The sequence below is a fragment of the Hypanus sabinus genome, chromosome 8, assembly GCF_030144855.1.
Source record: "Hypanus sabinus isolate sHypSab1 chromosome 8, sHypSab1.hap1, whole genome shotgun sequence".
Taxonomy (NCBI): domain Eukaryota; kingdom Metazoa; phylum Chordata; class Chondrichthyes; order Myliobatiformes; family Dasyatidae; genus Hypanus; species Hypanus sabinus.
In genome coordinates, this window is record NC_082713.1 from 112,597,690 (window position 1) to 112,625,001 (window position 27,312).

The 27,312-nt window shown below is 46.5% G+C and overlaps 1 protein-coding gene across 3 annotated transcripts in view; it reads right to left on the bottom strand.

The window, feature by feature from the left end:
* stab2 (stabilin 2) overlaps positions 1-26,928 on the bottom strand; it is a 292,259-nt gene extending 265,331 nt beyond the window's left edge. For 2 of the 3 annotated variants that reach the window (XM_059977629.1, XM_059977628.1), the window contains exons 1-3: positions 26,786-26,928; positions 26,105-26,241; positions 25,879-25,994 (exon numbers count right to left, since the gene is read on the bottom strand). In XM_059977629.1, coding sequence (XP_059833612.1) covers positions 25,879-25,994; positions 26,105-26,241; positions 26,786-26,857 — 325 coding nt within the window. In that variant the 5' untranslated portion in view covers positions 26,858-26,928. Of the gene's footprint in view, positions 1-25,878; positions 25,995-26,104; positions 26,242-26,350; positions 26,487-26,785 lie in introns of those variants that run through there. The other variant, XM_059977630.1, reaches the window with a different exon arrangement.
* Positions 26,929-27,312: the final 384 nt, after the last annotated feature.

Here is a 27,312-nt window from a genome sequence, read left to right on the forward strand (position 1 = left end):
GGGTTCGTGGGTAAGAGTGTTGATCAGCCTGATGGAGTGGTGTTAGGTGGGTTAGTGGGTAAGAGTGTTGATCAGTCTGATGAAGAGGTGTTAGGTGGGTTAGTGGGTGAGAGTGTTGATCAGTCAGTCTGCTGAAGTGGTATTTGGTGGGTTTCTGGGTAAGAGTGTTGATCAGCCTGACGAAGTGGTGTTGAGTGGGTTAGTGGGTAAGAGTGTTGATCAGACAGATGAAGTGGTGTTGGGTGGGTTAGTGGGTAAGAGTGTTGATCAGCCTGATGTAGAGGTGTTGTGTGGGTTAGTGGGTAAGAGTGTTGATCAGTCAGTCTGCTGAAGTGGTGTTGGTGGGTTAGTGGATAAGAGTGTTGATCAGCCTGATGAAGTGGTGTTGGGTGGGTTAGTGGGTAAGAGTGTTGATCAGTCAGTCTGCAGAAGTGGTGTTGGGTGGGTTAGTGTGTAAGAGTGTTGATCAACCTGATGAAGAGTTGTTGGGTGGGTTACAGGGTAGGAGTGTTGAACAGCCAGATGTAGTGGTGTTGGGTTGGTTAGTGGGTAAGAGTGTTGATCAGACTGTCTGCTGAAGTGGTGGTGGTGGGTTAGTGGGTAAGAGTCTTGATCAGCCTAATGAAGTGGTGTTGGGTGGGTAGTTGGTAAGAGTGTTGATCAGCATGTTGAAGTGTTGCTGGGTGGGTTACTGGGTAAGAGTGTTGATCAGTCAGTCTGCTGAAGCGGTGTTGGATGTGTTTGTGGGTAAGAGTGTTGATCAGTCAGTCTGCTAAAGTGGTGTTGGTGGGTTAGTGGGTAAGAGTCTTGATCAGCCTGATGAAGTGGTGTTGCGTGGGTTAGTGGGTAAGAGTGTTGATCAGCATTTTGAAGTGGTGCTGGGTGGGTTAGTGGGTAAGAGTGTTGAACAGTCAGTCTGCTGAAGCGGTGTTGGATGTGTTTGTGGGTAAGAGTGTTGATCAGTCAGTCTGCTACAGTGGTGTTGGTGGGTTATGGGGTAAGAGTGTTGATCAGCCTGATGAAGTGGTGTTGGGTGGGTTAGTGGGTAAGAGTGTTGATCAGACTGATGAAGTGGTGTTGGCTGGGTTAGTGGGTAATAGTGTTGATCAGCCTGATGAAGTGGTGTTGGGTGGGTTAGTGGGTAAGAGTGTTTATCATCCTGATGAAGAGGTGTTAGGTGGGTTAGTGGGTAAGAGTGTTGATCAGTCAGTCAGCTGAAGTGGTGTTGTGTGGGTTAGTGGGTAAGAGTGTTGATCAGTCTGATGAAGAGGTGTTGGGTGGGTTAGTGGGTAAGAGTCTTGATCACCCTGATGAGGTGGTGTTGGGTGGGTTAGTGGGTAAGAGTGTTGATCAGCCTGATGAAGTGGTGTTGGGTGGGTTCGTGGGTAAGAGTGTTGATCAGCCTGATGTTGTGGTGTTGGGTGGGTTAGTGGATAAGAGTGTTGATCAGCCTGATGAACTGTTGTTGGGGGGGTTAGTGGGTAAGAGTGTTGATCAGCCTGATGAAGAGGTGTTGTTGGGTGGGTTAGTGTGTAAGAGTGTTGATCAACCTGATGAAGTAGTGTTGTATGGGTTAGTGGGTAAGAGTGTTGATCAGCCTGATGAAGAGTTGTTGTGTGGGTTACAGGGTAGGAGTGTTGATCAGCCAGATGCAGTGGTGTTGGTTTGGTTAGTGGGTAAGAGTGTTGATCAGACAGTCTGCTGAAGTGGTGTTGGTGGGTTAGTGGGTAAGAGTCTTGATCAGCCTAATGAAGTGGTGTTGGGTGGGTAGTTGTTAAGAGTTTTGATCAGCCTGATGAAATAGTGTTGCGTGGGTTAGTGGGTAAGAGTGTTGATCAGCCTGATGAAGAGGTGTTAGGTGGGTTAGTTGGTAAGAGTGTTGATCAGTCAGTCTGCTGAAGAGGTGTTGTGTGGGTTAGTGGGTAAGAGTGTTGATCAGCCTGATGAAGAGGTGTTAGGTGCGTTAGAGGGAAAGAGTGTTGATCAGTCTGATGAAGAGGTGTTGGGTGGGTTAGTGGGTAAGTGTGTTGATCAGACTGATGAAGTAGTGTTGGGTGGGTTAATGGGTAAGGGTATTGATCTGCCTGATGAAGTGGTGTTGGGTGGGTTAATTGGTAAGAGTCTTGATCAGCCTGATGGGGAGGTGTTGGGTGGGCATGTGGGTAAGAGTGTTGATCAGACTGATGAAGTGGTGTTGCGTTGGTAGTTGGTAAGAGTGTTGATCAGCCTGATGAAGTGGTGTTGCATGGGTTTGTGGGTAAGAGTGTTGATCAGCATGCAGAAGTGGTGCTGGGTGGGTTAGTGGGTAAGTGTGTTGATCTGTCAATCTGCTGAAGTGTTTTTGGGTGGGTTTGTGGGCAAGAGTGTTTTTCAGCCTGATGAAGAGGTGTTAGGTGGGTTAGTGGGTAAGAGTGTTGATCTGTCAGTCTGCTGAAGTGGTGTTGTGTGGGTTAGTGGGTAAGAGTGTTGATGAGCCTGTTGAAGTGGTGTTGGGTGGGTTAGTGGGTAAGAGTGTTGATCAGTCAGTCTGCTGAAGTGGTGTTGGATGTGTTTGTGTGTAAGAGTGTTGATCAGCCTGATGAAGTGGTGTTGGGTGGGTTAGTGGGTAAAAGTGTTGATCAGACTGATGAAGTGGTGTTGGGTGGGTAAGTGGGTAAGAGTGTTGATCAGCCTGATGAAGTGGTATTGGGTGGGTTAGTGGGTAAGTGTGTTGATCTGTCAATCTGCTGAAGTGTTTTTGGGTGGGTTTGTGGGCAAGAGTGTTTTTCAGCCTGATGAAGAGGTGTTAGGTGGGTTAGTGGGTAAGAGTGTTGATCTGTCAGTCTGCTGATGTGGTGTTGTTTGGGTTAGTGGGTAAGAGTGTTGATCAGCCTGATGAAGAGGTGTTGGGTGCATTAGAGGGTAAGAGTGTTGATCAGTCTGATGAAGAGGTATTGGGTGGTTAACTGGGTAAGTGTGTTGATCAGCCTGTTGAGGTGGTGTTGGGTGGGTAGTTGGCAAGAGTGTTGATCAGCCTGATGAAGTAGTGTTGTATGGGTTAGTGGGTAAGAGTGTTTATAAGCCTGATGAAGAGTTGTTGGGTGGGTTACAGGGTAGGAGTGTTGATCAGCCAGATGTAGTGGTGTTGGGTTGGTTAGTGGGTAAGAGTGTTGATCTAACAGTCTGCTGAAGTGGTGTTGGTGGGTTAGTGGGTAAGAGTCTTGATCAGCCTAATGAAGTGGTGTTGTGTGGGTTAGTGGGTAAGAGTGTTGATCAGTCAGTCTGCTGAAGTGTTGTTGTGTGGGTTAGTGGGTAAGAGTGTTGATCAGCCTGATGAAGAGGTGTTGGGTGCGTTAGAGGGAAAGAGTGTTGATCAGTCTGATGAAGAGGTGTTGGGTGGGTTAGTGGGTAAGTGTGTTGATCAGTCAGTCTGCTGAAGTGGTGTTGTGTGGGTTAGTGGGTAAGAGTGTTGATCAGCCTGATGAAGAGGTGTTGGGTGCGTTAGAGGGAAAGAGTGTTGATCAGTCTGATGAAGAGGTGTTGGGTGGGTTAGTGGGTTAGTGTGTTGATCAGCCTGATGAAGTAGTGTTGAGTGGGTTAATGGGTAAGGGTATTGATCAGCCTGATGAAGTGGTGTTGGGTGGGTTAATTGGTAAGAGTCTTGATCAGCCTGATGAAGAGGTGTTGGGTGGGCATGTGGGTAAGAGTGTTGATCAGCCTGATGAAGTGGTGTTGCATGGGTTTGTGGGTAAGAGTGTTGATCAGAATGCAGAAGTGGTGCTGGGTGGGTTAGTGGGTAAGAGTGTTGATCAGTCAGTCTGCTGAAGTGGTGTTGGATGTGTTTGTGGGTAAGTGTGTTGATCTGTCAATCTGCTTAAGTGTTTTTGGGTGGGTTTGTGGGCAAGAGCGTTGATCTGTCAGTCTGCTGAAGTGGTGTTGGATGGGCTAGTGGGTAAGAGTGCTGATCAGTCTGCTGAAGTGGTGTTGTGTGGGTTAGTGGGTAAGAGTGTTGATCAGCCTGATGAAGAGGTTTTGGGTGCGTTAGAGGGAAAGAGTGTTGATCAGTCTGATGAAGTGGTGTTGGGTGGGTAAGTGGGTAAGAGTGTTGATCAGCCTGATGAAGAGGTTTTGGGTGCGTTAGAGGGAAAGAGTGTTGATCAGTCTGATGAAGAGGTGTTGGGTGGGTTAATTGGTAAGAGTGTTGATCAGCCTGATGAAGTGGTGTTGCATGGGTTTGAGGGTAAGAGTGTTGATCAGCATGCAGAAGTGGTGCTGGGTGGGTTAGTGGGTAAGAGTGTTGATCTGTCAATCTGCTGAAGTGGTGTTGTGTGGGTTAGTGGGTAAGAGTGTTGATCAGTCTGATGAAGAGGTGTTGGGTGGTTTACTGGGTAAGTGTGTTGATCAGCCTGATGAAGTAGTGTTGGGTGGGTTAATGGGTAAGTATTGATGAGCCTGTTGCAGTGGTGTTGGTTGGGATAATTGATAAGAGAGTTGATCAGCCTGATGAAGTGGTGTTGGGTGGGGTTGTGGGTAAGAGTGTTGATCAGCCTGATGAAGAGGTTCTGGGTGGGTTAGTGGGTAAGAATGTTGGTCAGTCTGATGTAGTGGTGTTGGGTGGGTTAGTGGGTAAGAGTATTGATCAGTCAATCTGCTGAAGTGGTGTTGGTGGGTTAGTGGGTAAGAGTGTTGATCAGCCTGATGAACTGTTGTTGGGTGGGTTAGTGGGTAAGAGTGTTGATTAGTCAGTCTGCTGAAGTGGTATTGGGTGGGTTAGTGGGTAAGAGTGTTGATCAGCCTGATGAAGAGGTGTTGGGTGGGTTAGTGGGTAAGAGTGTTGATCAGTCAGTCAGCTGAAGTGGTGTTGTGTGGGTTAGTGGGTAAGAGTGTTGATCAGTCTGATGAAGAGGTGTTGGGTGGGTTAGTGGGTAAGAGTGTTGATCAGCCTGATGTTGTGGTGTTGGGTGGGTTAGTGGGTAAGAGTGTTGATTAGCCTGATGGAGTGGTGTTGGGTGGGTTAATGGGTAAGAGTGTTGATCAGCCAGATGAAGTGGCGTTGGGTGGGTTAGTGGGTAAGAGTGTTGATCAGGCTGATGAATTGGTGTTGGTTGGGTTAGTGGGTAAGAGTGTTGATCAGCCTGATAAAGTGGTGTTGGGTGGGTTAGTGGGTAAGAGTGTTGATCAGTCTGATGAAGAGGTGTTAGGTGGGTTAGTGGGTAAGAGTGTTGATCAGCCTGATGAAGTGGTGTTGTGTGGGCATGTGGGTAAGAGAGTTGATCAGCCTGATGAAGTGGTGTTGCGTTGGTAGTTGGTAAGTGTGTTGATCAGCCTGATGAAGTGGTGTTGCATGGGTTAGTGGGTAAGAGTGTTGATCAGCCTGATGAAGTGGTATTGGGTGGGTTAGTGGGTAAGTGTGTAGATCTGTCAATCTGCTGAAGTGTTTTTGGGTGGGTTTGTGGGCAAGAGTGTTTTTCATCCTGATGCAGAGGTGTTAGGTGGGTTAGTTGGTAAATGTGTTGATCAGCCTGATGAAGTAGTGTTGGGTGGGTTAATGGGTAAGGGTATTGATCAGCCTGATGAAGTGGTGTTGGGTGGGTTAATTGGTAAGAGTCTTTATCAGCCTGATGAAGTGGTGTTGCGTTGGTAGTTGGTAAGTGTGTTGATCAGCCTGATGAAGTGGTGTTGCGTTGGTAGTTGGTAAGAGTGTTGATCAACCTGATGAAGTGGTGCTGGGTGGGTTAGTGGGTAAGAGTGTTGATCAGTCAGTCTGCTGAAGTGGTGTTGGATGTGTTTGTGGGTAAGAGTGTTGATCAGTCTGATGAAGAGGTGTTAGGTGGGTTAGTGGGTAAGAGTGTTGATCAGTCTGATGAAGAGGTGTTAGGTGGGTTAGTGGGTAAGAGTGTTGATCAGTCAGTCTGCTGAAGTGGTATTTGGTGGGTTTCTGGGTAAGAGTGTTGATCAGCCTGACGAAGTGGTGTTGAGTCGGTTAGTGGGTAAGAGTGTTGATCAGACAGATGAAGTGGTGTTGGGTGGGTTAGTGGGTAAGAGTGTTGATCAGCCTGATGTAGAGGTGTTGTGTGGGTTAGTGGGTAAGAGTGTTGATCAGACAGATGAAGTGGTGTTGGGTGGGTTAGTGGGTAAGAGTGTTGATCAGCCTGATGTACAGGTGTTGTGTGGGTTAGTGGGTAAGAGTGTTGATCAGACAGATGAAGAGGTGTTGTGTGGGTTAGTGGGTAAGAGTGTTGATCAGTCAGTCTGCTGAAGTGGTGTTGGTGGGTTAGTGGATAAGAGTGTTGATCAGCCTGATGAAGTGGTGTTGGGTGGGTTAGTGGGTAAGAGTGTTGATCAGTCAGTCTGCAGAAGTGGTGTTGGGTGGGTTAGTGTGTAAGAGTGTTGATCAACCTGATGAAGAGTTGTTGGGTGGGTTACAGGGTAGGAGTGTTGAACAGCCAGATGTAGTGGTGTTGGGTTGGTTAGTGGGTAAGAGTGTTGATCAGACTGTCTGCTGAAGTGGTGGTGGTGGGTTAGTGGGTAAGAGTCTTGATCAGCCTAATGAAGTGGTGTTGGGTGGGTAGTTGGTAAGAGTGTTGATCAGCATGTTGAAGTGTTGCTGGGTGGGTTACTGGGTAAGAGTGTTGATCAGTCAGTCTGCTGAAGCGGTGTTGGATGTGTTTGTGGGTAAGAGTGTTGATCAGTCAGTCTGCTAAAGTGGTGTTGGTGGGTTAGTGGGTAAGAGTCTTGATCAGCCTGATGAAGTGGTGTTGCGTGGGTTAGTGGGTAAGAGTGTTGATCAGCATGTTGAAGTGGTGCTGGGTGGGTTAGTGGGTAAGAGTGTTGAACAGTCAGTCTGCTGAAGCGGTGTTGGATGTGTTTGTGGGTAAGAGTGTTGATCAGTCAGTCTGCTACAGTGGTGTTGGTGGGTTATGGGGTAAGAGTGTTGATCAGCCTGATGAAGTGGTGTTGGGTGGGTTAGTGGGTAAGAGTGTTGATCAGACTGATGAAGTGGTGTTGGCTGGGTTAGTGGGTAATAGTGTTGATCAGCCTGATGATGTGGTATTGGATGGGTTAGTGGGTAAGTGTGTTGATCTGTCAATCTGCTGAAGTGTTTTTGGGTGGGTTTGTGGGCAAGAGTGTTTTTCATCCTGATGAAGAGGTGTTAGGTGGGTTAGTGGGAAAGGGTGTTGATCAGTCAGTCTGCTGAAGTGGTCTTGTGTGGGTTAGTGGGTAAGAGAGTTGATCAGCCTGATGAAGTGGTGTTGGGTGGGTTAGTGGGTAAGAGTGTTTATCATCCTGATGAAGAGGTGTTAGGTGGGTTAGTGGGTAAGAGTGTTGATCAGTCAGTCAGCTGAAGTGGTGTTGTGTGGGTTAGTGGGTAAGAGTGTTGATCAGTCTGATGAAGAGGTGTTGGGTGGGTTAGTGGGTAAGAGTGTTGATCAGCCTGATGTTGTGGTGTTGGGTGGGTTAGTGGGTAAGAGTGTTGATTAGCCTGATGGAGTGGTGTTGGGTGGGTTAATGGGTAAGAGTGTTGATCAGCCAGATGAAGTGGCGTTGGGTGGGTTAGTGGGTAAGAGTGTTGATCAGGCTGATGAATTGGTGTTGGTTGGGTTAGTGGGTAAGAGTGTTGATCAGCCTGATAAAGTGGTGTTGGGTGGGTTAGTGGGTAAGAGTGTTGATCAGTCTGATGAAGAGGTGTTAGGTGGGTTAGTGGGTAAGAGTGTTGATCAGCCTGATGAAGTGGTGTTGTGTGGGCATGTGGGTAAGAGAGTTGATCAGCCTGATGAAGTGGTGTTGCGTTGGTAGTTGGTAAGTGTGTTGATCAGCCTGATGAAGTGGTGTTGCATGGGTTAGTGGGTAAGAGTGTTGATCAGCCTGATGAAGTGGTATTGGGTGGGTTAGTGGGTAAGTGTGTAGATCTGTCAATCTGCTGAAGTGTTTTTGGGTGGGTTTGTGGGCAAGAGTGTTTTTCATCCTGATGCAGAGGTGTTAGGTGGGTTAGTTGGTAAATGTGTTGATCAGCCTGATGAAGTAGTGTTGGGTGGGTTAATGGGTAAGGGTATTGATCAGCCTGATGAAGTGGTGTTGGGTGGGTTAATTGGTAAGAGTCTTTATCAGCCTGATGAAGAGGTGTTGGGTGGGCATGTGGGTAAGAGTGTTGATCAGCCTGATGAAGTGGTGTTGCGTTGGTAGTTGGTAAGAGTGTTGATCATCCTGATGAAGTGGTGCTGGGTGGGTTAGTGGGTAAGAGTGTTGATCAGTCAGTCTGCTGAAGTGGTGTTGGATGTGTTTGTGGGTAAGTGTGTTGATCAGCCTGATGAAGTAGTGTTGGTTGGGTTCGTGGGTAAGAGTGTTGATCAGCCTGATGGAGTGGTGTTAGGTGGGTTAGTGGGTAAGAGTGTTGATCAGTCTGATGAAGAGGTGTTAGGTGGGTTAGTGGGTGAGAGTGTTGATCAGTCAGTCTGCTGAAGTGGTATTTGGTGGGTTTCTGGGTAAGAGTGTTGATCAGCCTGACGAAGTGGTGTTGAGTGGGTTAGTGGGTAAGAGTGTTGATCAGACAGATGAAGTGGTGTTGGGTGGGTTAGTGGGTAAGAGTGTTGATCAGCCTGATGTAGAGGTGTTGTGTGGGTTAGTGGGTAAGAGTGTTGATCAGTCAGTCTGCTGAAGTGGTGTTGGTGGGTTAGTGGATAAGAGTGTTGATCAGCCTGATGAAGTGGTGTTGGGTGGGTTAGTGGGTAAGAGTGTTGATCAGTCAGTCTGCAGAAGTGGTGTTGGGTGGGTTAGTGTGTAAGAGTGTTGATCAACCTGATGAAGAGTTGTTGGGTGGGTTACGGGGTAGGAGTGTTGAACAGCCAGATGTAGTGGTGTTGGGTTGGTTAGTGGGTAAGAGTGTTGATCAGACTGTCTGCTGAAGTGGTGGTGGTGGGTTAGTGGGTAAGAGTCTTGATCAGCCTAATGAAGTGGTGTTGGGTGGGTAGTTGGTAAGAGTGTTGATCAGCATGTTGAAGTGTTGCTGGGTGGGTTACTGGGTAAGAGTGTTGATCAGTCAGTCTGCTGAAGCGGTGTTGGATGTGTTTGTGGGTAAGAGTGTTGATCAGTCAGTCTGCTAAAGTGGTGTTGGTGGGTTAGTGGGTAAGAGTCTTGATCAGCCTGATGAAGTGGTGTTGCGTGGGTTAGTGGGTAAGAGTGTTGATCAGCATGTTGAAGTGGTGCTGGGTGGGTTAGTGGGTAAGAGTGTTGAACAGTCAGTCTGCTGAAGCGGTGTTGGATGTGTTTGTGGGTAAGAGTGTTGATCAGTCAGTCTGCTACAGTGGTGTTGGTGGGTTATGGGGTAAGAGTGTTGATCAGCCTGATGAAGTGGTGTTGGGTGGGTTAGTGGGTAAGAGTGTTGATCAGACTGATGAAGTGGTGTTGGCTGGGTTAGTGGGTAATAGTGTTAATCAGCCTGATGATGTGGTATTGGATGGGTTAGTGGGTAAGTGTGTTGATCTGTCAATCTGCTGAAGTGTTTTTGGGTGGGTTTGTGGGCAAGAGTGTTTTTCATCCTGATGAAGAGGTGTTAGGTGGGTTAGTGGGAAAGGGTGTTGATCAGTCAGTCTGCTGAAGTGGTCTTGTGTGGGTTAGTGGGTAAGAGAGTTGATCAGCCTGATGAAGTGGTGTTGGGTGGGTTAGTGGGTAAGAGTGTTTATCATCCTGATGAAGAGGTGTTAGGTGGGTTAGTGGGTAAGAGTGTTGATCAGTCAGTCAGCTGAAGTGGTGTTGTGTGGGTTAGTGGGTAAGAGTGTTGATCAGTCTGATGAAGAGGTGTTGGGTGGGTTAGTGGGTAAGAGTCTTGATCACCCTGATGAGGTGGTGTTGGGTGGGTTAGTGGGTAAGAGTGTTGATCAGCCTGATGAAGTGGTGTTGGGTGGGTTCGTGGGTAAGAGTGTTGATCAGCCTGATGTTGTGGTGTTGGGTGGGTTAGTGGATAAGAGTGTTGATCAGCCTGATGAACTGTTGTTGGGGGGGTTAGTGGGTAAGAGTGTTGATCAGCCTGATGAAGAGGTGTTGTTGGGTGGGTTAGTGTGTAAGAGTGTTGATCAACCTGATGAAGTAGTGTTGTATGGGTTAGTGGGTAAGAGTGTTGATCAGCCTGATGAAGAGTTGTTGTGTGGGTTACAGGGTAGGAGTGTTGATCAGCCAGATGCAGTGGTGTTGGGTGGGTTAGTGGGTAAGAGTGTTGATCAGCCTGATGAAGTGGTGTTGGGTGGGTTCGTGGGTAAGAGTGTTGATCAGCCTGATGTTGTGGTGTTGGGTGGGTTAGTGGATAAGAGTGTTGATCAGCCTGATGAACTGTTGTTGGGGGGGTTAGTGGGTAAGAGTGTTGATCAGCCTGATGAAGAGGTGTTGTTGGGTGGGTTAGTGTGTAAGAGTGTTGATCAACCTGATGAAGTAGTGTTGTATGGGTTAGTGGGTAAGAGTGTTGATCAGCCTGATGAAGAGTTGTTGTGTGGGTTACAGGGTAGGAGTGTTGATCAGCCAGATGCAGTGGTGTTGGTTTGGTTAGTGGGTAAGAGTGTTGATCAGACAGTCTGCTGAAGTGGTGTTGGTGGGTTAGTGGGTAAGAGTCTTGATCAGCCTAATGAAGTGGTGTTGGGTGGGTAGTTGTTAAGAGTTTTGATCAGCCTGATGAAATAGTGTTGCGTGGGTTAGTGGGTAAGAGTGTTGATCAGCCTGATGAAGAGGTGTTAGGTGGGTTAGTTGGTAAGAGTGTTGATCAGTCAGTCTGCTGAAGAGGTGTTGTGTGGGTTAGTGGGTAAGAGTGTTGATCAGCCTGATGAAGAGGTGTTAGGTGCGTTAGAGGGAAAGAGTGTTGATCAGTCTGATGAAGTAGTGTTGGGTGGGTTAATGGGTAAGGGTATTGATCTGCCTGATGAAGTGGTGTTGGGTGGGTTAATTGGTAAGAGTCTTGATCAGCCTGATGGAGAGGTGTTGGGTGGGCATGTGGGTAAGAGTGTTGATCAGACTGATGAAGTGGTGTTGCGTTGGTAGTTGGTAAGAGTGTTGATCAGCCTGATGAAGTGGTGTTGCATGGGTTTGTGGGTAAGAGTGTTGATCAGCATGCAGAAGTGGTGCTGGGTGGGTTAGTGGGTAAGTGTGTTGATCTGTCAATCTGCTGAAGTGTTTTTGGGTGGGTTTGTGGGCAAGAGTGTTTTTCAGCCTGATGAAGAGGTGTTAGGTGGGTTAGTGTGTAAGAGTGTTGATCTGTCAGTCTGCTGAAGTGGTGTTGTGTGGGTTAGTGGGTAAGAGTGTTGATGAGCCTGTTGAAGTGGTGTTGGGTGGGTAGTTGGTAAGAGTGTTGATCAGCCTGATGAAGTGGTGTTGCGTGTGTTAGTGGGTAAGAGTTTTGATCAGCATGTTGAAGTGGTGTTGGGTGGGTTAGTGGGTAAGAGTGTTGATCAGTCAGTCTGCTGAAGTGGTGTTGGATGTGTTTGTGTGTAAGAGTGTTGATCAGCCTGATGAAGTGGTGTTGGGTGGGTTAGTGGGTAAAAGTGTTGATCAGACTGATGAAGTGGTGTTGGGTGGGTAAGTGGGTAAGAGTGTTGATCAGCCTGATGAAGTGGTATTGGGTGGGTTAGTGGGTAAGTGTGTTGATCTGTCAATCTGCTGAAGTGTTTTTGGGTGGGTTTGTGGGCAAGAGTGTTTTTCAGCCTGATGAAGAGGTGTTAGGTGGGTTAGTGGGTAAGAGTGTTGATCTGTCAGTCTGCTGATGTGGTGTTGTTTGGGTTAGTGGGTAAGAGTGTTGATCAGCCTGATGAAGAGGTGTTGGGTGCATTAGAGGGTAAGAGTGTTGATCAGTCTGATGAAGAGGTGTTGGGTGGGTAGTTGGCAAGAGTGTTGATCAGCCTGATGAAGTAGTGTTGTATGGGTTAGTGGGTAAGAGTGTTTATAAGCCTGATGAAGAGTTGTTGGGTGGGTTACAGGGTAGGAGTGTTGATCAGCCAGATGTAGTGGTGTTGGGTTGGTTAGTGGGTAAGAGTGTTGATCTAACAGTCTGCTGAAGTGGTGTTGGTGGGTTAGTGGGTAAGAGTCTTGATCAGCCTAATGAAGTGGTGTTGTGTGGGTTAGTGGGTAAGAGTGTTGATCAGTCAGTCTGCTGAAGTGTTGTTGTGTGGGTTAGTGGGTAAGAGTGTTGATCAGCCTGATGAAGAGGTGTTGGGTGCGTTAGAGGGAAAGAGTGTTGATCAGTCTGATGAAGAGGTGTTGGGTGGGTTAGTGGGTAAGTGTGTTGATCAGTCAGTCTGCTGAAGTGGTGTTGTGTGGGTTAGTGGGTAAGAGTGTTGATCAGCCTGATGAAGAGGTGTTGGGTGCGTTAGAGGGAAAGAGTGTTGATCAGTCTGATGAAGAGGTGTTGGGTGGGTTAGTGGGTTAGTGTGTTGATCAGCCTGATGAAGTAGTGTTGAGTGGGTTAATGGGTAAGGGTATTGATCAGCCTGATGAAGTGGTGTTGGGTGGGTTAATTGGTAAGAGTCTTGATCAGCCTGATGAAGAGGTGTTGGGTGGGCATGTGGGTAAGAGTGTTGATCAGCCTGATGAAGTGGTGTTGCATGGGTTTGTGGGTAAGAGTGTTGATCAGAATGCAGAAGTGGTGCTGGGTGGGTTAGTGGGTAAGAGTGTTGATCAGTCAGTCTGCTGAAGTGGTGTTGGATGTGTTTGTGGGTAAGTGTGTTGATCTGTCAATCTGCTTAAGTGTTTTTGGGTGGGTTTGTGGGCAAGAGTGTTGATCAGTCTGCTGAAGTGGTGTTGTGTGGGTTAGTGGGTAAGAGTGTTGATCAGCCTGATGAAGAGGTTTTGGGTGCGTTAGAGGGAAAGAGTCTTGATCAGCCTGATGAAGAGGTGTTGGGTGGGCATGTGGGTAAGAGTGTTGATCAGTCTGCTGAAGTGGTGTTGTGTGGGTTAGTGGGTAAGAGTGTTGATCAGCCTGATGAAGAGGTTTTGGGTGCGTTAGAGGGAAAGAGTGTTGATCAGTCTGATGAAGAGGTGTTGGGTGGGTTAATTGGTAAGAGTGTTGATCAGCCTGATGAAGTGGTGTTGCATGGGTTTGAGGGTAAGAGTGTTGATCAGCATGCAGAAGTGGTGCTGGGTGGGTTAGTGGGTAAGAGTGTTGATCTGTCAATCTGCTGAAGTGGTGTTGTGTGGGTTAGTGGGTAAGAGTGTTGATCAGCCTGATGAAGAGGTGTTGGGTGGTTTACTGGGTAAGTGTGTTGATCAGCCTGATGAAGTAGTGTTGGGTGGGTTAATGGGTAAGTATTGATGAGCCTGTTGCAGTGGTGTTGGTTGGGATAATTGATAAGAGAGTTGATCAGCCTGATGAAGTGGTGTTGGGTGGGGTTGTGGGTATGAGTGTTGATCAGCCTGATGAAGTGGTGTTGGGTGGGGTTGTGGGTAAGAGTGTTGATCAGCCTGATGAAGAGGTTCTGGGTGGGTTAGTGGGTAAGAATGTTGGTCAGTCTGATGTAGTGGTGTTGGGTGGGTTAGTGGGTAAGAGTATTGATCAGTCAATCTGCTGAAGTGGTGTTGGTGGGTTAGTGGGTAAGAGTGTTGATCAGCCTGATGAACTGTTGTTGGGTGGGTTAGTGGGTAAGTGTGTTGATCTGTCAATCTGCTGAAGTGTTTTTGGGTGGGTTTGTGGGCAATAGTGTTTATCATCCTGATGAAGAGGTGTTCGGTGGGTTAGTGGGTAAGAGTGTTGATTAGTCAGTCTGCTGAAGTGGTATTGGGTGGGTTAGTGGGTAAGTGTGTTGATCTGTCAATCTGCTGAAGTGTTTTTGGGTGGGTTTGTGGGCAAGAGTGTTTTTCATCCTGATGAAGAGGTGTTCGGTGGGTTAGTGGGTAAGAGTGTTGATCAGCCTGATGAAGAGGTGTTGGGTGGGTTAGTGGGTAAGTGTGTTGATCAGTCAGTCTGCTGAAGTGGTGTTTGGTGCGTTACTGGGTAGGAGTGTTGATCAGCCAGATGTAGTGGTGTTGGGTGGGTTAGTGGGTAAGAGTGTTGATCAGTCAGTCTGCTGAAGTGGTGTTGGTGGGTTAGTGGGTAAGAGTGTTGATCAGCCTGATGAAGTGTTGTTGTGTGGGTTAGTGGGTAAGAGTGTTGATCAGCCTGATGTAGTGGTGTTGGGTGGGTTAGTGGGTAAGAGTGTTGATCAGCCTGATGAAGAGGTTTTGGGTGGGTTAGTGGGTAAGAGTGTTGATCAGCCTGTTGAAGTGTTGTTGTGTGGGTTAGTGGGTAAGAGTGTTGATCAGCCTGATGAAGAGGTGTTAGGTGGCTTAGTGGGTAAGAGTGTTGATCAGTCAGTCTGCTGAAGTGGTGTTTGGTGCGTTACTGGGTAGGAGTGTTGATCAGCCAGATGTAGTGGTGTTGGGTGGGTTAGTGGGTAAGAGTGTTGATCAGTCAGTCTGCTGAAGTGGTGTTTGGTGCGTTACTGGGTAGGAGTGTTGATCAGCCAGATGTAGTGGTGTTGGGCGGGTTAGTTGGTAAGAGTGTTGATCAGCCTGATGAAGAGGTGTTTCGTGGGTTAATGGGTAAGAGTCTTGTTCAGCCTGATGAAGTGGTGTTGGGTGGGTTATTGGGTAAGAGTGTTGATCAGCCTGATGAAGAGGTGTTGTGTGGGTTAGTGGGTTAGCGTGTTGAACAGTCAGTCTGCTGAAGTGGTGTTGGTGGTTTAGTGGGTAAGAGTGTTGATCAGCCTGATGAAGTGGTGTTGGGTGGGTTGGTGGGTAAGAGTGTTGATCAGCCTGATGAAGAGTTGTTGGGTGGGTTAGTGGGTAAGAGTGTTGATCAGCCTGATGAAGTGGTGTTGGGTGGGTCAGTGGGTAAGAGTGTTGATCAGCCTGACAAATTGGGGAAAGTAACTGTTTTAGAGTTTGTTGGTCCTGGCATGGATGTTGTGTAGCTTCCTCCCTTATCAGGATGGGAATTCCCCAGAGTGGCTGTGTGACATGATCTCTTAGTATGTACACAACTGTCAAGCTTAATCATCTTTCAAGTACTTCAATAATTCTTAACAAAACAAACAACATTTCTCCCTACATCAGAATGTCCTTTGTTCAGCCAAAGAGACTTTGTTCTGGGATGCCTTTGCAACCATTGTGAACAGACCTGGGGACCATACGGTGTACAGGATCAATTGGCCTTGGAGAGGGCAGTGGGCAGTGCCCATATTCTGGATATGAGGTCAGATTGAGTAGGCTGTGTTTGTTTTCCCTGGAACAGTGTTGGCTGACTGTGACCTGCCAGAAGTGCGGGTAGTCCCCAGGTTATCACAACTGTTTGCAACCTGAAATGTTTGTCCGTCGGAAGTTTGCAACAGTGTGTGAGAGAGTGTTACAGGAACAGCACTGAAGGGAGAGCAGCCACTAACTGGCCTCGCTGAGTGAGCAGGTGAATCTTCTCAGCATGCCCAACTATATTCAGCCTCAACCAGCTCCCATCAGCTGTGGCTCAGGGGTAGGCGGTGGAGTAGGGAGAGAAGGCAAGCAGGAAGATCCAGTTGCCACCAGGCCGAAGATGCTGCAGCCTTGCAGCAGTGGCAAATCAGTCCCCATCCACCCAGCCGGCATCCCAAATGCTTGACAGTATGCATTATGTTTGTATTATCAACTGAGCTACTGTAACTTGAGGATTGTATACATTATTACAAAGGGTATAGATGGAGTAGATGTAAGTAACTTTTCCCCATGTCAGAAGTGTTGAAAGCCAGTGGACAACGGTGCTAGTTTCAGACTGGAACTGAGAATGTTTGGTTTACCCAGAGGATGGTCGCAATGTGAAACTCTCTGCCTGATAGAGGGTGGAGTGGTGGAGGTACTCAACATTTAAATATGTGGATGAGCACTTGAATTGCCAAGGCAATGTAGGTTGGTGATAACTGGGATGAGTGTAGATAGGTACCTGATGGCCAGCATAGAGATAGTGGGCCAAAGGGCCTGTTTCTCTGCTTTGTCACTCCATGGCTCTCTATAGTCCCCCTTCTGAAAGGGTTAATTTACGAGGAGGAATTACACAATGTCAACTAAGAAGTGTTTTGATTGACTTTTGTCGCTCGTGCATTGAAACATAGAGTGAAATCCGTCACTTGCGTCAAAACAAGTGAGTGAAAGTCGTGCTGGCGGCAGCCCACAAGCATTGCGTCCTTTTGCTGCCAACGTAGTGCTCCCACAATTTACTAATCCTAACTGTACGTCTCAGGAATGTGGGAGGAAACCGGAGCACCCGGAGGGAACCCATACAGGTAGAACATGCAAACTCCTTACGGACAGTGGCGGGAATTGACCCCAATCTTACATCTGGTGTTGTAAACCATTTAGCTACGCCACGGAGTCTCCCCTACAATGGTCCTTCTACCACCCCTGTAACTTCTATAGACAAGGGTGCAGTCAAACATCTGGCTATCAAAGTCTTAAAGTAGCACTTGCTCTTCTAAGCACGGGAGATTCTGCAAAATGCTGCAGGAACTCAGTGGGTCAAGCAGGATCTACGTAAAGGAATAAAGAATCAATATTTTGAACTGAAACCCTTCATTGGCACAGTCTCCTGGTCCACTCTCCTCTCCTTTCAGATTTCTTCTTCTTCGGCCCTTTATTATTTCCACCTATCACCTCCCAGCTTCTTACATCATTTCCCCGCCCTCCATCCACCCACCTACTCTGTCACTAACCTATAGCCTGTCAGCGTTAGTCCTCCCCTCCCCCAATCTTCTTCGGTTAACTTCTGCCCCCTTTCTTTCCAGTCCTGATGAAGGGCCTCAACCTGAAGCGTTGACTATTTATTCCCCTCAATGGATGCTGGCTGACCTGCTGAGTTCTGCTGATCAAAAGGATGGTATTTACTGGATGGTTAAAGAGGATTAAAGGGTTAAATGGTCTCCTGCTCTTCCTGAAATCACAGCTTTTGTGTGTGCTGGACTTTTCTGTTGCTTGCTCTGTACTGATTGCCATTTCTTTTGTTGGCACTCTCAGCACTTTTCCCCTTGGAGGAAGGTTTGATATCCTTGACTTGGCACTTCAGAGGAGTCATTATCTGTGATTTACCACTTCCCCCCGTAAATTCTTTATTGATTAAGCGATTCCTGTTTGTGTGTTTTGTCACGGATAAGGAATGCACTGCACTTTGAAGAGCCCTTTCCCTGGATGTTTGTCACAATCTTCATGCCTTGGACCCGATCTGATTCTCAGCCTGCAATATGACCCAGTCATAGAGTCATAGTGTTTGGAAACAGATCCTTCAGCCCCACTCATCCGTGCCTACCACCAATCTAGTTCCATTGCCTGCATTTGGCCCATATCACACCAGCCTCAGTTCATGTATCACCTCAGCCTCAGGTGGTGAATCTGTGGAATTCAGGGCCTCAGACGGCTGTGGAGGTCAAGTCTTTGGATATATTTAAAGCGAGGTTGATAGATCCTTGATTAGTATGGGCATCACAGGTTACAGGGAGAAGGCTGGAGAATGGGGTTGAGAGGAATAATAAATCAGCCATGAAAGGATGGTGGCACAGACTGGATGGGCTGAATGACCTTGTTCTGCTCCTTTGCCTTATGATGATCTTATCCAAATGTCTTTTAAATATTGTTATTATACCTAGTTTAAGTCCTTTCTCTGGCACCTTGTTTCCGAAAATGCATTACCCGCTGCATGAAGAAGTTGATTTGGTCCTATTTAAATCTTTCTCTTCTCACTTTAAACCCATGCCTTCTAGTTTTTAGTTCCCCTCCCCTGGGAAAAAGATTGTGTAGTTCACCCTATATATGCCCCTCATGACTTTATACATCTCACTAAGGTCAGTCTCTGTCTTTTACACTCCAAACAATAAAAGTTCTAGCCCGCCCAATCTCTACCTATAATGGGCAGTGTCCTCAGCAAGTATAGTCATTGCAAGTGCAACAATTCCCAAGTTCATCCATATCATCCCATCATCACCCCAGTCCCTGCACCCCTTCCCCAATCCTTTATCAAACTACCTCCAGACCACAGATCTGGTTCTTGGACTCTGCACACGCAGTAACAAGGACAATTGAGTGGTGTCGCAAGAAAACCTTGTACTCAACGTCAGCCAGAGCAAGAAATGGATTGTGCACTTCAGGAAGCCGATGACGGGGGAACACACACCAGCCCTCATCGAGGGGTCAGCAGTGGGAAAGGGGGGTGAACAACTTCAGAAGATCAGTCTAGGGCCCAACATATTGAGGGAGTCATGAAGAAGGCATACCAGCAGCTATACGCATTAGGATTTTGAGGAGATTTGGTATGTCAACAAAGACTCTAGGAAACTTCTACAGATGCACAGTGGAGAGTGTTCTGATTGGCTGCATCACCATCTGGTATGGAGGGGTCAGAAATGCCTGCAGAGGATTGTGGAGTCAGCTAGCCTGTCCTGGGCACAGGCCTCTCCCCCATCGAGGATCATCTTCAAAATGTGGACTCTCAAGAAGGCGGCATCCAACAAGAAGGACCATCTGCACTATCGAGGACCTTCTCATTACTACCATCTATCTTTCTCTTTGGAGTGAAGAAGGATGAAAGAGGACTTGACAGGGATGGTAAGAGGCAAAGATAGATTGGACAGCCAGCATCTTTTTCTCAAGGGTGGAAGTTACTAGTACAAGGGGGCATAATTTTAAAGTGATTGGTAGAAAACATGGGGGGGATGGCAGAGGTATGATTTTTGCACAGACAGTGGTTGGTGTATGGAACGAGCTGCTGGAGGTGGTGGTAGAGCAGATGCATTGGGAACATTTCGGAGACTCCCTTGCACTGTACTTACTGCTGCCACAAAACAACAACTGTTGTTGTTTACAGTGGGATGTTGACGGTGCAGAGCTGGGCTGAGAAGTGGCAGATGGAGTTCAGTCTGGAGAAGTGTGAAACGATGCTCTTTTGAATGACAGATTTCATTGCGGAGTACAATGTTAAAGGCAGGATTCTTAGCAGCGTGGATGAACAGGGAAATCTCATGGTCCACATGCAGTGATCCCCCAATGTTACCGTGCAAGTAAATAAGGTTGTTAAGACGGCATACCATGCATTGGTCATTAATCAGGGGATTGAGTTCGAGAGCCACAAAGTAATGTTGCAGTTCTGTAAAACTCTAGACAGACCACACTTGAAATATCAAATTCAGCTCTGGTCACCTCATTAAAAGCAAGATGTGGAAACTTTAGAGAGGGTGCAGAGGCGATTTACCTGGATGTTGCCTGGATTAGAGAGCATGACTTATGAGGAGAAGTTGAGCAAAGGTCAGTTCAACATCATGGGTTGAAGAGACTGTACTGTGCTGTTCTATGTTTTATGTTTTTTGGCTATTGCTCAGTCCTGACAATTTCACAGATATGTGCAGAGCAAAGCTACAAACTTTCAGAGTTCCTAGTTTCTTTCCCAAAAGCGCAAACTCTTAATATTAGATTAGTTCTCCTGTTCATAGTCACACAACCAGCAGAAATTGTTCATGAGACAGAAAAGGTTCTGCAGATGCAGCAAATCTTGAGCAAAACATGTCAGATTCTGGGGAACTCAACAAGTCAGAGAGCATCCATGGAGAGAAATAGACAGCTGTCATTTCAGGCTGAGACCTTTCATCAGGACATAATTTCTGCATGGAATCAGCCAAGAGTGTTCTACAATGCATTTCAAATCATGGGAGAGGCTAGGACCAGAGGGGCCAGCCTCAGATTACAAGGATGTCCATTTAAAATGGAGGTGAGGAAGAATTTCATTAACTAGAGGGTGGTGAATCCGTGAAACTATTTGCCGCAGATGGCTGTGGAGGCCAAGTCATTGGGCTTACTTAAAGCGGAGCTTGACAGATTCTTGATGTAAGGGCATTACAGGATACGGGGAGAAGGCAGGAGACGGGTTGAGAAAGATAATAAATCAGCCATGACGGAATGGTGGTGCAGATTCAATGAGCCAAATGTCTTAATTCTGTTCCTATGTTATGGTCTTATAATCTTACTGCTTCCGTTCTTAACAGGCAAGTAGAAGGCCTCATGCATTTAAAGGTTAGCTCTTTCTTTTTAATGATTGACCTAACACAAGCAGATGTTAGCTTGTTAGCTTTCTTATCATTCAGGAAACACGAGGTAACGTGACATGAATGAATTTTGCTGTCATCACCCTGGGTGTAAGCACAAGTCAGGCTTTTCAGCAGAGTGGAAGGAAAACGTGTTCCCAGAGCTGCAATGAAAGCTTAGATGAGATGCTCACTTCCTCGAGGGGGTATTTGAAATCCTTGTTGACAACTCTACAAGAACTGTAACAGTTTTCAATTATTCTTGTAGAGGTAACACTTCAATAGATATCTTCAGGTATGATGGTTCATAAGACCATAAGACAAAGGAGCAGAATTAGACCATTTAATCCATCAAGACTGCTTCGTATTCTATCATAGCTGATTTACTATCCCCCTCAACCCCATTCTCCTGCCTTCCCATTCAGATAATAGAGCCGCTGCCTCACACTCAGGAGACGCAGGTTCAATCCTGACCTCCGGTGTACAATTATTAATTTTATTTACCGATATGGTGCTCAATAGGACTTTCTGGCCCTTTGAGTCGTGTTGCCCCAGCAACCCCCAACAACACTGATTTAACCCTAATCACGGGACAATTTACAATGACTAATTCACCTTCCTGGCACATCATTGGACTGTGGGAGGAAACTGGAGCAGCTGGGAAAATCCACACATTCCACAGGAAAGACATACAGATTCTTTACAGAGGATGCTGGGATTGAACTCCGAGCTCTGATGCCCTGAGATGTAATAGCCTCACGCTAACTACTATGCTACCACATTGCATGTTCCTTCTGTCGTCATAAAGGTTTCCTTTGAGTATTCAATTTTCCTCCCACATCCCAAAGACGTGGAGGGTGATTGGTTAATTGCCATTGTAAATTGACCTTAAGGTGTAGGTGACGGGTAGAATCTGCTGATGAGAATGTGGGGAGAATGAAATATGGGATTGAATATGGGATTAGTGTAAGCAGACAGTTGATGGTTGGCACAGACCTGATGGGCTGAAAGGCCTGTTTCTGTGCTGAGGCAGCACGGTTAACATAACACTATTACAGCACCAGCTGTAAGATCGAGGGTTCAATTCCTGCCACTGTCTGTAAGGAGTTTGTATAATCTCCCCTTGACCACTTACGTTTCCTCCGGGTGCTCTGGTTTCCTCCCACATTCCAACAATGCACAGTTAGGGTAAGTGAGTTGTGGCCATGCTACATTGGTGTTGTATGTATAGCAACACTTACAGGTTATCTAGCATAATCCTCACTCGTTTGATTTGACACAAATGATCTATTTCACTCTATGTGTCGATGTACATGTAACAAATAAAACTAATCTTTAAAAATCTTTATCTTTGTCTCTCACTATGACTATTAACTATTTTACTATTTCAACAGTGCCTCCAACACCCACAAGCTCTGACTTTTGAGAAGATAGCTGTGATATCAGCTTTCACTGTTACCAATGGTCACTGGGTCACAGCTTTGCAAGTTTCTGACTACACTATCGAAGGAGGACAGAGGACAATGGTTTGGGACCTTGGAGAGACCATGATGAATGGTGTTCAGACTGGTAACTTGGTTGGCATGTACAGGCTGGCCCTGTTTCCATGCTGTTGAACTTTGTGTCTGTACGTCTTGAGCTCATTTGGTTGTACAGCAGCACAGCAGCAGGACCTTTGGCCCACTATAATCATGCCAAACCTTTTGCTCAAGTACACTAATCCAATTTGCTCACTAATTACTCCCTGTTGCGGTTGATGGTGAGGACCTTGGGGTGCACCTGGATGACAGACTTGAGTGGAGCACTGATACAGAGATATACAAGAAGGGCCAGGGTTGCCTCTACTTCCTGAGGAGAATGAGCTCCTTTGGGGTATAGAGGCCTCTCCTTCACACGTTCTACCAGTCTGTTGTCACCAGGACAATCTTCTATATGGTGGTATGCTGGGGAAATGACATGAATATGGGTGATGCTAACAGGCTCAATAAACAGATTAGAAAGGCTGGCTCTGTTATAAGAGTCAAACTGGACATGCTGGAGGCTGTGCTAGAACAAAGGACCCTCTGGAAAATTCTGGCAATTCCGGACAATGTTTCTCACCCTCTGCGTGCCACCTTGCCTGAACAGAGGAGCATTTTCAGTGATAGACTCAGACAACTGCGCTGCTCCAAAGAGCACTAGATGAGGTCATTCTTACCCTCGGCCATCGGGCTCTATGAGTGATCCTGTAGCCGGAGACATGATGACCCCCTCCTGTTAGACTGTTATTAACCTCTGTTTACCAGAGCTCTGTTTAGCTCTGTTTTATTTTTAACGTTACTTTTTAAAAATTCTTTCTTATTTCTGTTCTAATATTTGTCTATCTGTGCACTTGTAATGCTACTGTGACCCTGTAATTTCCCTTGGGATCAATAAAGCATCTATCTGTCTAAGTAGGGCTATATTCTTCTGTCCCCTGCACCAGCACCCCTCTGTCAGGCTTTGACTCTGTTGAAGTCATTGGAACCAAATGTCAGACTGGTCAGTTGGACAATACGGCCTGCTTCAGGCTGCTAAGGCGTCCCCTCTGGTCAGCATACTCCACTGAGGGGTGTGTTAATGGAGGCAGTTTCCAGCCTTGAAGATTGATTTATGAATGGGGAGATTGTCCCCTCATCTACCACCCACAGTACAGGAAAACTAGAAGCATCGTAACGGGCTGCATCATGGCTTGGTACAGCACATGACCACAAGAAACTGCAGGGAGTTGTGTAAGCAACTCAACGCATCACAGAAAGTAGCCTCCCCTCTGTGGACTCTGTCTACACCTCATTACCTCAGTAACGAGCCAATATCATCAAAGGCCCCTCCATCCACCCCAGACATACACCCTTCTGCCCCCCTCCCATAGGGCAGAACCTACAACAGCCTGAAAGCACACACCACCAGGCTCAAGGACAGCCTATTAAATGGTTACCCAGCACAATAAGATTTAAAAGGGACCTGAGAGGCAACTTTTTCAACAGACGCTGGTGCGTATATGGAATGAGCTGGCAGACAATGTGGCTGAGCCAGGTACAAGCACAGCATTTGGGTAAGTACAGGGACAGCAGGGGTAGATGCAAGAGGATGGAACCACATATGCCACCAGGTTTAAGGACAGCTTCTACCTCACTGCTGTAAGACCACTACGTGGTCCCTAGTATGAGAAAGAGAACTCTTGACCTCACTGTCCACCTCGTTATGATCTGGCACTGTATTTGTTTTCCTGACCTCTGCCATCTCTATAGCAGTTACATTGTGTTCTGCATTCGGTAACTGTTTTACCTCAACGCGCTGTGTAATGATCTGTATGAACGGTATGAAAGATAAGATTTTCACTGTATCTTGGCACTAATGAGAATAATGAACCAATACCTAAATCTGTCCACCAGAGAAAGCAGGATCTCCCAGTGGCCACACATTCCCATTCTGATGTGTCTATCCATGGCCTCCTCTACTGTCAAGATGAAGCCACACTCAGGTTGGAGGAACAACACCTTATATACTGACCGGGTAGCCTCCAACCTGATGGCATGAACATTGACTTCTCTAACTTTTGTTAATGCCCCTCCTCCCCTTCTTACCCCATCCCTGATATATTTAGTTTTCTCCCCCCCTCCTCTTTTATTTTTCCCTGTCTCTGCCCATTACTCTGCCTGTTTTCCATCTCCCTCTGGTGCTCCCCTCCCCCTTTCTTTCTCTCTAGGTCTCCCACCCTATGATCCTTTCCCTTCTCCAGCTCTGTATCCCTTTTACCAATCACCTTTCCAGCTCTTGGCTTCACCCCACCCCCTCCGGTCTTCTCCTATCTTTCGCATTTCCCCCTCCCCCTCCTACTTTCAAATGTCTTACTATCTTTTATTTCAGTTAGTCCTGATGAAGGGTCTCAGCCTGAAATGTCGACTGTGCTTCTTCCCAGAGATGCTGCCTGGTCTGCTGTGTTCCACTAGCATTTTGTGTGTGTTGCCAATACCTAAATGCTGTCTTTCCTCAGCTCAATTCAAGATTTTTGAACATAGACATAGAACAGTACAGCACATTACAGTCCCATCAGCCCATTGTGCTCTAAAGTCAATCTAATCCTTCCCTCCTACATAGCACCCTATTTTTCCATCATCCATGCACCTATCTGAGAGCTTCTTAGAAGTCCCAAATGTATCTGCCTCCAGCACCATCCCGGCAGAGTGTTCCACACACTTAACACTCTTTGTGTTTAAAAAAAGCTTACCTCTGACATTCCCCCCACACACTTCCCTTCAATCGCCCTAAGATTATGTCCCCTCGAATCAACAGTTCCTACTCTGGGAAAAAGTCTTTGGCTGTCCACTTAATTTTATGCTTCCTATCATCTTGTACACTTCTATCAAGTCGCTTCTCATCCTCCTTCATCCAAAGATAAAAGCCCTAACTCACTCAGCCTCTCCTCATAAGAGATGCTCTCTAATCCAGGCAGCATCTTGGTAAACCTCACCTGCATTTTCACTGTACATTGGAGGACGTGACAGTCAATTTACAATTACCAATTTACTGACGCTATCATCTTCATGATTCGTGGTTCGTGTTTCCACTTTCCAATTGCCATTAAGAGGTTGACATCTGTTCAGCCAGTGAAACAGTAATTAGGCAATATTCCTCCCTAATAATGGCCAGCATTGTGACAGAGACTTCCTCAGGTCCATGAAGGCACCCAGCTTCCTATTCCCCTCAACTCTTTCTCATGGCCAGTAAACATTGCAACCTCTCTATAAAAGCAGGATGTTTAAAACTCTCAGAATGCTTCACCTACTGTAGGATTAATGAACCTTCTTATCAAAAAGGAAACACCATGTAAACTTACTGTACAACAATGCCACACGGGCAGAATTCTTCACATTTTTCTCTGCTGAATCTCTGTGTCGCCACTAATGTAATTATTGATTAATTCACGTAAAACCGCCATAATTCAGCACCTTTTGACTTTGAAGGGAATGGATGAATAGAATATCTGGACTAGTGCAGGTACTTGAAACAGTACAAATTTTATTACTTTTTAAATTAAATTTATTACTTTTTAACACATATAGTTTCTCTGAGCCTGGTAAGTTTAAAGGGAGCAGGAAATAGAGTCATGCACAATAGAAATAGGCCCTTCGGCCCTTACTTATCCTGCTGGCCTCTAAGCTAGTCCCACTTGCCTAAGTTTGTCCAGTATTTTTTCTTACCTTTTCCTATACATTCAGAGATTACTTTATTAGATACACCTTTATACCTCATTAATGTAAGTATCTAATCAGCCAATCATGGGGCAGCCAATCAATGCATTAAAGCATGCAGACATAGTTAAGAGGTTCAATTGTCTTTCAGACCAAACATCAGAATGGGGAAGGAATGTGACCTAAGTTACTTTGACTGTGGAATGAACTTGGTGACCAGTCAGGGTGGTTTGAGTATCTCAGAAACTGCTGATCTCCTGGGGCTTTCATAGAGTCTCTCGAGTTTACAGAGACTGGTGTGAAAAAGAAAATAAAACATCCAGTGAACAGCTGTTCTGTGGGTGAAAATGATTTGTTAATGAGAGAGATCAGAGGGGAATGGGCAGACTGGTTCAAGCCGACAGGAAGGTGACAGTCATTCAAATAACCACACTTTACAACAGTGGTGTGCAGAAGAGCATCTCTAAATGCTCAATACGTACATAATAAAGTGACCACTGACTGTATATTTCTTTTGTAACTAATAGTACTTTTAATGTATTGCCCTGTACTGCTGCCATCATGACATATGTCCGTGATAATGAAGCATACTCTGAGGCTTTGAGATTATAGTATAAACCCTCCCGAGGTGGTGATGAAGACCAGCTTACCCATGCAGTCTGGTCCCCAGAAGCCGGCACAGCACTGATGCTGGAGCACATCCTTGACACAGACATGGTAACAGCCACGTACAGTTATAAAGAACGTTCGGAATGAAATGTGGTACCTTTCACAGAATGAGAAAAAGAACATAGTTATTTCACGTAGTCAGTACAGGGATTCGTCACTTTTTTTCCAGTTTCCATCGTTCTGTTTTTTTTAATCTGGTTTCATTACCTGCAGTCCCTGGATCCAATCCCCGTAGTAAGCTGAGTGTAGTTCTGTGGGCACCGTATCTTGGCGTTTAAGACACAGGAGCGACACCGAGTTAAGGTCTTGATTCGGACCATCTTGTCACAACGGTTTGATCCCTGCTGAAGTCATACAACAGCGGAAAGAGTTAGTCTTCTGCTTAAAGGGACAACTATACACACACGAACATAAACATTCTGCAATAGCGTGTTTTAAGTCAAAGTTCTCCACCTGTCCCCGACAGCCGGTCTTCATTCAAACTGAACGCTGTGCCCAAAAGCACAGAAGTCACAACTCCAAGCTGTGCTTGGAGATAACAAAGCAGCTTTATTTGTTTGAAACTGATAAGTTATAACTTCGACCTCATCCTTGGAATGTGTGTGGTAACAGCGTAATGGAGCTATTAATATACACTTTGGTATTCCGGCACTGGGTCATTGAACAGAACTGCGCAATTAGGGCGACGCTGGAAAATTGTAAGCTTGTGCAACTGTTCAACAAGTTTCCTATCTGAGTTTGTGCTGTCACTGCTCTAACAGATTATAACCACTTGCACGTAATGAAATAAGCTCCATCTCATTTCTCCTACAGCTGAGTTGCTTCTGTCTGCTCAGATCTGCGGAACTTTAGTGGGACCCTTTCAGCTGCGTGTCAGTGAGGACCTACCTGGAGCATGCTTTCGGTCAAGGAGGCCATCAGTAACATCATCTGGAAATGTATGATCCATTGCCGTTTCATCTTGCTGGTCAGTGTTCCCAGATCTTTAGTGTCTAAAAGGTAGTTCACTTCTCACTTTTAAAGTCAGGCCACATTCCTCTGTGAGCTCCCTCTGAAGGGTCCTGAGCAAGTTCTTCCTTCCTATCTCCTTGACTTTTCAGAGTCTGCACTCCCATCCTCCGCCCACTCTCCCCTCCTTTTCCTGGATGCACACCCCGTCACTGGCAAAGCTCACTATCTAAAGTCACAGGACACTTGATAGCTGTCAGCAGGTTGGAGAAATTGCAAGGCCGACATCTCGCCTTCCTTGGGAGTTTTTTTTGTGTGTTGCTTAAATGTAAACAGTGTTGTGCAAGAGAGGCTGGGAAATGGATGGATTTCCTTGTGGGTGCTCCTCTGTAACTGGCGACTTTAGGGAGGTTAGAGGCAGTTAGGGGCTTATGAGCAGGGGTGGGGGGGTAGCTAGTGACATGATG